General features: G+C 35.1%; 1 protein-coding gene across 2 annotated transcripts in view; it reads right to left on the bottom strand.

The window, feature by feature from the left end:
• Window positions 1-10,898, bottom strand: part of ASB5 (ankyrin repeat and SOCS box containing 5) — a 114,221-nt gene that overhangs the window by 52,829 nt on the left and 50,494 nt on the right. For both annotated transcript variants that reach the window (XM_017542211.2, XM_017542210.2), the window contains exon 2: window positions 7,402-7,686. In XM_017542211.2, coding sequence (XP_017397700.1) covers window positions 7,402-7,597 — 196 coding nt within the window. In that variant the 5' untranslated portion in view covers window positions 7,598-7,686. The remainder of the gene's footprint in view (window positions 1-7,401; window positions 7,687-10,898) is intronic.

Below are 10,898 nucleotides of genomic sequence, written 5' to 3'. Positions count from 1 at the left end.
GCACCATCTGATTTTCTACCTGCTTGCTGTTTAGGTTATCTAACTTCTGCAATGTTTGGCTTTGCTGATCCGACTCTTCTGCTTTTACTCATATATCACACATAGTAAACATATACATATATATAATAGAGAAATTATATACATCATATGCTATGCATTTTTATTTTATTTTATTTTATTTTGAGACAGAGTTTTGCTCTGTTGCCAGGCTGGAGTGCAGTGGCACAATCTTAGCTCACTGCAACCTCTGCCTCCTGGGTTCAAGCGATTGTCCTGTCTTAGCCTCCTGAGTAGCTGGGATTACAAGCGTGCACCACCACCCCCAGCTAATTTTTTGTATTTTTAGCAGAGAAAGGGTTTCACCATGTTGGCCAGGATGGTCTCGATCTCTTGACCTTGTGATCCCCCACCTCAGCCTCCTAAAGTGCTGAGATTACAGGCGTGAGCTACTGCACCTGGTCCTATAGTATGCATTTAATATTTATTATATATTAGTTATGTATTACCTATTAAGCTTATTACATACTATATACAGTATACATATGTTTGTATATGTGCATGTAGTACACAACATTGTGCCAGGAAGAGAGTAGATGGCTATCCCAGTATTTATTCAACTGAGTTACATTCAAACCTATAGCAGTTATGGCAATGAATAAGAAAAATAGCTTATTTTAATAATTCACCATCTTCTAAAAGAGATAGTAAATTGAGAAGCAGAAAGTTACAACCTAGTTTTCGTTCTTTTACTATATTTACTATGTAAAAAACAAAAGTTTAAGTTGACAATATCGATGTACCCTATCACAGTACACAAAATCAATTTTGAAACTTTTTCATCAAAATACTTTTCATTTTTCAAATAGCATACTTGCGTCCTCCCTAAAAATAAATCCTTTTGACAACAAAAATTTTAGCCCAAGATAAGCCTCTAGGTAAGAGATATATGAGTCAGAAATAACAAGTTGGGAAGTGAAAAAGTTGGTAGGAAGTGAAGGTGGGGAATTGGGAAGTTTCTGAGCATTGTGAATAAGGATCCATGCTTAGTTGTGTGACAGAATGTGTATATTGTTAGTACAGCTTCTGTGTAACTGGCAAATCCTAGGCAGAACTATTCTTAACTCTATATACATTTCTCTGTATAGCCCCTTCCCATAGCACCTTCTTTAATCTTGTAAAATAGCATTTTTCATGTTTTAAAATTACTGGCTTATCTATCTTTCTTCCACTCAACTATGTATACTGTTGGGAAAAACAGTGGATAGTTTCTATATTTTATTCTTAGTGCCTAGGACAATGCCTTTGACCTGATAGATACATGTTGGGCAAGTACATTATATTGTAAGTAATAAATGAGCAAGTAATTGAATGATTAAAGAAAGGAAGAGATGAACAAAAGATATAAGAATATTACTAGGAAAACTGATCCCTCCTAAACTATCACCAGCTACATCAAGTTTTTTAACTTCAATAATTTATGCAGTTCCTCAAATATAAAGTTATAAAATACTATGGTTTGGATATTTGTCCCCTCCAAACCTCATGTGGAAATTTGATCCTCAATGTTGGAGGTATATAGTCTAATGAAAGATGTTTGGTTCATGGGTGGGATCCCTCATGGATAGATTAACGCTTGCCCTCCTCCCCTTGGTGTTGAGTGAGTTCTCACTAGTTTCTGAGAGTTCTCATTGTTGAAAAGCACACACACCTGCCCCCACCCTCTCTTGAGTCCTCTCTCACCATGTGATCTCTGCGGCTCCCCTTCCCTTTAGTCATGAGTGGAAATAACCTGAGGCTCTCAGCATCCACTAGAATCATGAGCTAAATAAACTTGTCTTCTTTCCCAGCCTCAGCTATTCCTTTATAGCAACACAAAATAAATAAGAAACACAGGGAGAGGAAATGTATTAATACGTTAAAACTTGACAGTATTTTCTAAACTTGGAACTTTGTTCCCGGATTTCATAGGATTATAATGGTTTCTTTCACAAAAGTGTTAGGCATTTCTGAAAAAGTAGAACTTGGACAAAATTAAAACCTCTTTGAAAAAAAAATAGTAGCACTTTTGAGTATAATGTCATGTCTTTTGTCAGACAAGAGCAGTCTATCAATTCCAGTTTTCTTCTGTGGAGTTGTTCCACCTACATATAGAAAATATGTCCAAAAACTTCTACATAGTCAGAATATTTACCTTTATATAATCAAGATAGTAAAGAAGTCATCTTACAGATTTGCTACAGATTCTTTGCTGAGATTCTCAGAATGTCCCTAAGATAACTAATCTCATGCACAGGTAACCAGCAGCACCAAAGGTCACATGAAACAAGTTGCTCCTCAGAAACAGGAATAAAGAATACTACCGCTTGTACTGCTAGCATTGGCTGTAAAGCTAAATTCCTGAAGTTGGTTTTAAACCTAGGATGGACTTTATTAATGGAGAGGAAAAAAAAAAGATATTATATCAAATTCTAGCTGCTTTTCCTATCCAGATTACATACGCTAGTCTCCAAAATGCCAAGTTCTCCTGCCATTCAGCTTAAGGTCTCACATTTATACTATGTCCCATGTCCAAGTGTTTACCATCAACTGGACAAAAAATAATTGCATGTTTAATGGCAACCCTAAAACAAAACTTATGAAATCACAAACATAAACATTCTATACGATGATTCTACATACGTTCTGTATTCTATATGTAATCTCAACTGTGAAAGGTACACCTGAAGAGCTTGAGTGTCATCAGATTGTTTCTCAAGCAGCCTCACAGAGACATATTATCTTGATAAATTTTCCACAATCCAAAATTTGGTCCATGGTCTTTCAGGCTCAGAAATCTGTCAGCAGAGCTGAAGCAAATTTACATCTCAGAAGTGGACTTACAACTCAACAAATGCACAGTACTGATGATTGATATCAAGATGCAAATATGTTAATTTGCAACAAGACCTATAAATGTCAGATGAACTAAAACAGTCCTGAGGGCAAGCAGGTATATTTTCTTTATGTGGGCAGATCAAGATGGGAGCTAAGTCATAACTGGAAGGCTTGGTGCTTAAAAATATAAATTTGAACAAAAAGAATACATTAAATAAATCAAATGCAAGACTAAAATTCAGATTCTAATTATGTTACTTCCTGATCTACATTGATATTTCCCAGTAGAGGTAGGTATGTAACCTACCAGACTCACCAAGCTCTAAAGTCATACTTTCAAGGAGTGGCCTTAGCTGGAGGCGGCAGACTTGACTTGTGTGGCTAATGAATCTTCTGATTGACATGTTAATATCTAACTGTGGGAGAAAAAGCTATGCTAAAATGAAGAAAGTAATATGTTAAAATGTTACTCTAAGGTAATATTTGCTCTTTCTGTCAATTTAAAGGCTATTTGAATGCTACTTACAGGCATCATCAGATTGTTTCTTTCTTCTTTTCCTTTTCTTTATTTTCTGTTGTTATTCTTTGTTTTCTGTCCATGCTACCAGGAGAAAACTAAGTCCTCATCTCCTCATGGCAAGGCCCTAACTGATCAACTTATTTCAAATCTGTCTTGTCCAACTCCAAAGAATATTACTATATAAATCTACTTTAAATTATGGTTTAATACGTAATGTTTTTTATTTTCCACCTTCTTTCGTAACAAAAACTTTCAATGATGCCCATTACCTTCAAAGTTAAGTCTGAATTGTTTAGCATGAAATTCAAATTCTTTCATATCTAGTCCCAACTTATTTTTCTACTGCATGAACTCTCCACTCCAGCCAAACCTACTGTCTTCCAGTTATCAGTGTGTACCCATAAATCCATGCCTCTCTCATTTCCTGGAGTCATCTCAAAATCTGCCTTCTCTTTGAAGATATCTCTAAAAGTACAAATTGGAAAATGACCCATTCATTCTTGAGCGTCATTTGACAGTGAGTATTCTGGAAAGTGACTGTTATCTGTAGATATCCTAGCTCCTCAATTAGAATATAAACTTAAGGATGAGAACCATACATTTTGCCTTTTATGTATACTGTATCCTCAGTGTCTTGATATCAAGGGTGCTCAGAAAATCAATGCTTAGAACTTGTCCTGTCTACTTGTAATAAAAACTGCTAAACTTCTTCAGAGCCTAAGATAGAACTTGAAAAGTATTGTTGTTAACAGAAGAGAAGAGCTGCCTCTTGAAGTATCTTTGGGAGTAAAGCAGTTCATGGCTTCTTCTAGGCCTTTGGTATGATTTCACCAAATTAATCCATTTCTCTACATCCTCATTCTCTCTGTATACTGTTTAATATTTCAGTATAGCCTTCAAGGCCTGGTAGTCTCCCTGTCAGTTTCAAAGTCTAGAGTTAGCTTCACGATTAGACTAGGCCTCTGATATATAAAGACTGTAATTGGGACACTTAGCAGCAAGAACGATACAGAAGGTAGTTACACAAAAAAGCAAAGCGAAGAATAGGCCCGTGAAATACAATGATGAGGGTGATAAAAGTCTTTAGAGATGAAAAGATAGATTTGTAAAGTTTAATAAAACAGCAAAAGGATCAAGAGGGAAATATCTTAAGCTATTTTAGACACCATTTAGATTTTCAGCATTTTCATGGGTAATCACACCTTGGTCTCAAGCCTGACAGGAAAGAGCTTTAAAAACAAACAACAAACAAACAAACAAGCAGAAAAACGCCATACATTTGTCTAACACAATCAGCTGATTTGCAATAGTATCTAAAAAATTAACAGTTCCTTTTATTTCACACCAAAGTACTACTGCTTATGGGGAGGGCATCCAGAATGTTGTCAACAGGGTCTTCTGTGATTATGAAAGACATGAAAATATACACACCATCTCTTATTTCATGGAATTTGGCAACTCCATATCAGAAATGTTGGGGAGCCGTCTGGCTAAGCCTTGAAAGTAGGAATGGAAACACAGTTCAAAGTGGAATGAAGGTGATAATCTCTCCCAGGAAAGAGGAAATCGTTGGATTAAACAGAGATAATTAAGCCTAATTAGTGAATTATAAGGATACGCACAAAATAAAAAAATAGTTGACTTATAGTAAATAAAAGAAAAAGCTATGTTAAAATGGAGAAAGTAATAATTTTCCTGGGCAAGAAAGAATGAACACTTAGAGGTAGACTAAGAAAGAGTTTTATAAGATACCTTATTTGTTCTCTTAATGTTAAAATCAAATTGGAAACAAATTATGCTTACATCGAATAAAAATTATAATACTATATTCTATTGTTTCATATACAGATTAATCCATGATATTAGAGGGAAAATTTCATTAAATAGATCTAACATTAAAAGTAACACAAAACAACATTTTTAAAAATTTTGTTTCCATCTTATATTTCCAGGAAAAGTGTTTCCTATTAATGGATACTAATTTCCCTGTTTTTTTCCTTCTTGAGACAAAAAATCCTAGAGTTCTTATTTTAAAATAGAATCCTAAAAGTCTATGGGAACATGGAAACTATTTCATGTATTTTCATGATTTCCCAACATAAGCACACTAAGATCAGTCTAATGAGGGGATGAGTGTTTTTTACTGGAAAATATGTACGAAAAGGAGCTTCCATGGCCTTCTCTAAATCCCTTGTCGACCCACAAAAAAGTTTCTTCTGTTTGGGCAATATTTCATGTGTTAATGTACAGTATTTCCCATAATACAAAGACAAGATTTGATTATGAAGTGATGTGCTACAGGCTGTCTGTGAGGGTAAATGTTACCATCTTATGATCATGTAAGCTGTTTAGTCATGTATCTACAAATATGGGCAAATAAATTTTTTTATGTACAGATGAATCACATAGTGTATATGTCACATTTTGTTATAGTTCAGGCCTGGCATGAAGGCTCCCAACTGTAATTCCAGAGCTTTGGGAGGCTGAGGCAGGAGGATCACTTGAGCCCAGAAGTTTGAGACCACAGTAAGCAGACAATATTGAGACTCTGTCTCTACAAAGAATAAAATTAGCCAGGCATGGTTGTATGCACCTGTAACCCTAGCTACTTAGGAGGCTAAGGCAGGATGATCCCTGGAGCCCAGGGGTTCAAGGTTGTAGCGAGCCATGATTGAGCCACTACACTCCAGCCGGGGCAACAGTGTGAGCCCCAGACTCCAGGAAAATAAATAAATAAATAAAATATAGTTGTCTCTGTTCTAAGGCAGAGGTGGTAGGTAAAGGATTAAATGCTGCCTATTTAATTGAGATTTTATCTTCCTTATGAGAGATTCTTACAAGCATTTATATTTTCCTCATTTTGAGTGAGAACATCAATCCCTCATGTTGCAAAATTGCAATCTTCCTCGGGAAAAATGTACTTATTATCTACCTTACACACTAAAAAAAATTTTCTGCCTTCACTTAACTTTCCATGTACCAATAGAGTAACCTAGATTTTAAAATGAGTCACACCCCACATTGAAAAATGTATGAAAATGGAATTTAAGAAGGAAAGCTTTCTACTCTAAGTGATTTTTCTTTCAAGTTTACATGTTTAAATTGTGTGGAAAGTAAATTTTGATTCTGACAATGTAAGTTGTTTTGGAGGTATTTGGGCTATAAATGTTCATGCATGCCTGTTGATTTTCAAATCAGAAATGAATCTGAAAACTATGAGAATTAAAAATGGCACTTTAAAGCCCGCCATATGAATCATTTTTATTTTTTAGAATATTGATCCAATAGAACCTAAATGGTTTTACAACCTTTTGAAGTCTATGGGTAATATTGTTTCTCATTTGGTTTCATACCACAATTTCTTCTAAGGAATATGAATGCACTTGGCTGCACACATATAAAATTTATTAATTATGTTTCTATCCTTTTATAATCAATTTTCCACAAACTGAGCTGAGCAATAACAATTCCATCAGAAAAACACATGCTGTCAAACTTCTTTTTTGTGTGCTTTAGAGTCAAATGGTTATCTTATTAAAGTTGTGAGAAACAAAATATTGAAATCTCCTCTTTTTAATAACAATTATTTTATATATAACTAAATACTTGATTTAAAATTATGCAATCCAGGTATACATTAAAGGATGATTGAAGTGTGATCACTTACTTCTAAAACTAATCTCTAATACTATGACTTGGCAAATTAAATGTTTAACTTTTTAAACTATTTCTTAAGAAGAATATATATATATATTCCTACTATTTCTATTATATATACAGTATATCTCCCTTAATCTCTTTTGCAATGATACCTTGATTTTAACATGAACATTTACATAAGAAAGTAATTTTCCTTTTTATAAGCCATGAAGTGAGTTACAAGTATTTTCCTTAATAAAAGTTTATAAAATATTTACCTTGAAGCAGTCTAAAAAGGAAACATGTAATTGTGGATCAAATGAGAGTTAAACTCCACTTGAAACAAGAGAGGATTATCATAAACATACCTTGTCCTTGGGATACTCCATAAAATTCAGCTGCTATCCTTGCTGCTTCCTTGCGGTTGCCTTTCACGATGTAGAAATGACTGAGGATGGCAAGGCTGATTTTCACAAAAAGCTTAAAACAGAACAGCGAAAGTATTGTAAAGTAGACATTGGATAATTGTTGAGCAAATGGCCGATTTTCTTCTAACACCGACATTGCTGCAGAAGAATCTGCGGCGGTCTTTAGTTAGATCCAAGTCTCAAATGTGCCTGGCTCTCGTCCGTGGTGCTCCTGAACAGCTGGTCCTGAGGAAAGAAAATATCAGCTGGTAATGATGCCTACAGCTCAAAATATTTATACAGTCCATAAAAGTTCTTCACAAACTCCTATTGGTCTGAAAATATTCCATGGAAGCAATTGCATCATGTGTCGCAAGGCTCCTGACTTTCCATTCTCAATATAAAATGACACTCCACCTCTGTGCTCCAAATTTCAAAATCCAGATATTGAATATATATGCATATTCTTTCCATTTTATATATGTAATTATCAAGAACAATTTGAAGACAGTGTATGGGGTTCCCATTGTTAACATAAATGATATTCATAAATCAAGTAAAGTTGTCTATCATTTAAAGCTTTAAAATGGCACTATACTATTTGTAGACCATGAGCTAAATCAGCAAACAGTCCAGAGCTTGTACCTTAATGACGACTCATCAGATTAGCTAATTGCATTGTTTTTACTGTTTTAGGGAAAAAAAAATTTTTTTTCTTATAAGTCATCACACTGAAACATCATAGATTAATAATCTGACACTGTTCCCTCATCGAATGAACACTTTTTAATAACTTGGTATGTGTCAAATGCTTTGCTAGATTTTGAAGAGATAAAGACAAGTAGAATGGTCCTGGCCACAAGGAACTCAAAGTCTAGTGGAGGAAATGGAACAGAAATAGGTAGATATGAAGCAGGTAAAAACAAGTATTACGGGATCACAAAGAGAAAGCACGTAATCCTGGGAGGGAAGACTCAGAAAAGACATATCCAGAATTATCAAGTGAACAAATGCATTTCATCAACACTGTCCAAAGCCAAGCAAAACAATATACTTTTAGGCCTATAATCTTTGTTGACTCCAATCTGTTTTATTCATGGATGAAATGTATCTGTATATAGATATCCTTAGGCAAGTTATATTTTAAAAGAGAAATAGAATAAATTATTAAGAAAATAACATAGAGCAGCAATATTTTTGCATTTAAGCCAAAAATTTTATGCCAAAATACAAAATATCATGTTATATAGGGAGCTTCGTTACATATTTCTATGACTGGGTTTGGGGCCTCTTGACAGTGATATTGCTTCCTAACTCATCTGAGTTCCAAATTAACAAAAGATAACAAGTATAAGAAAATAGAAGTGGCCGTTCTTGGAATAAGGAGCACACCCATGATTGGCCATACTAGTAAGTGTTCTCTCCCTCGGTGTATCCATTTTATGCCGAGTATCTTAAATGGTTTTGGACAGATTCACCTGACATATTCCAACACAAGGAGATAAGGCTGTAAAATAAATATGTCAAATAAAGCAAGCTGCTGCTTTCATCAGTGAATGAAGAGCTTTCAGAAAAAATGATAATAACTAGATCAATATATTAGAAAGAAATTACCAAGCTTCTTATGAAAATGGCCCCTGGTTATCATTTCCAGAGGCAGAGTATTAGCTAGGCAGGCATTAATTAGGCCCAGTGTGCTATTTCATATGTGCTTTGGGAATCAGTGAAAATTAACTCCAAATAGAAGATTAACGAAATGTTCCTCTTTTTCACTACTGGTAAGACGGTGTCAGGTGAGTCAATACATGTGCCGATTCTTCTGCAGTGAGTCCTCCCTCCGGTGATGCCTGACTTCACACTAGAGAGGTATGCCTCTGGACAGCTGGGCCATCACAGTACTCTGAGTCACTGCACACTTCCACTTCAGTGTTTCGGGATCAGAAATAAAAACCGCCTTAGTCACGTCTAAGTGCCCATCTAAGGTTTCACTCCTTTCTCTCTACCAGTAAGTGCTATTAAAAATAATTGTCTTCTCATGAGCTAATCGGGAGCCTGGATTCTTTGGGGTTAAGAAACACTTTCATTTCACTAAGGCTGCAATCATTGGTGCATTAAGTTTAAATCTTTCTAGCTTTACTAGTACAAAAAAACTACAGTACGATGTTTAGGATTTTATGTCAAGACATCAGGTTTTATTTTTATGAATTACTTGATTCCCATTTGTATATTCTGTTGGTATACTTTCCCTCAGCAAATTTTACCATCTCTGAGTCTGTTAATTACTAAATAAAAATTAAGCCCAAATAAAATAACTCATAGCATATGAATTTATCAAGTGGAAATTAGATGCTGTATTTTTCATTTTATAAACCCCTCCAAATAATACTATGAACAACTCTGTTAATATTTAAAAGATACATAATGACACTAAAAGTATTGTGCATCTATTTTCCTGGCATTTTCATTTCCTTAGGAAAAAAAATATTGATTAGTCATTGAAGTGACTTATTCAGATAAATGTTTTTATAATACACCATGTTGAGAGACTGTGGTAGCCAGATGTAGTTGACTAGCTCAGTACATCTCAACTTTCCTAATCTTGTTAGTTTCAGTCAATCAGTGTTGAAATTGAACTTAACATTGTATTATTAGAATGTTAAAACTGAACTTAACATTGTATTACTAGAATGGGTGATGTGAGAAAAGTTAAAACAAGAAAAATCATTTACGAAGGTATACTGTATGCTCTATGCATATATTTATTTACAAATTTATTTCATCTTGGGGGTATTATTATTTATATTTTAAAGATGAGGAAAGTGGGTCTCAGAGAACTTTAGAGATCTATAAAAGTTAATTATGAAGAACAGCACTATTTGAACATAGTTCTCACTAAAATACACGCTCAAGTTGCCTCTAGAATTTTCTATTTTTAAGCACTTACGATCTGAGCAAATACAACTCATACATACAGAGATTAAGACAGAGTCACACAGATTAACAGACACATACACATACCCCTCCTCCCACACAGAAGAGATCATACAAGATTATATGTAATCAGAAACCTAAATTACTGGGGTAAGCTGCGTACATGGTATGACGATGAAATGAGATGGCACTTTGTGTGTACTCACTAAGTGGGAATATAGAAAGAGAGGCTAATACGGCCAGGCGCGGTGACTCATGCCTGTAATTCCAGCCCTTTGGGAGGCCCAGGAGGACGGATCATGAGGTCAAGAGATGGAGACCATCCTGGCCAACATGGTGAAACCCCGTTTCTACTAAAAATACAAAAATTAGCTGGGTGTGGTGGCCTGCACCTGTAGTCCCAGCTACTTGAGAGGCTGAGGCAGGAGAATTGCTTGAACTCAGGAGGCAGAGGTTGCACTGAGCCAAGATCATGCCACTGCACTCCAGCCTGGCACCTGGCAACAGAGTGAGACTCTGTCTCAAAA

Source organism: Cebus imitator, unplaced genomic scaffold, assembly GCF_001604975.1.
Source record: "Cebus imitator isolate Cc_AM_T3 unplaced genomic scaffold, Cebus_imitator-1.0 Scaffold141, whole genome shotgun sequence".
NCBI lineage: Eukaryota > Metazoa > Chordata > Mammalia > Primates > Cebidae > Cebus > Cebus imitator.
This window is presented reverse-complemented; position numbering and strand designations above follow the sequence as displayed.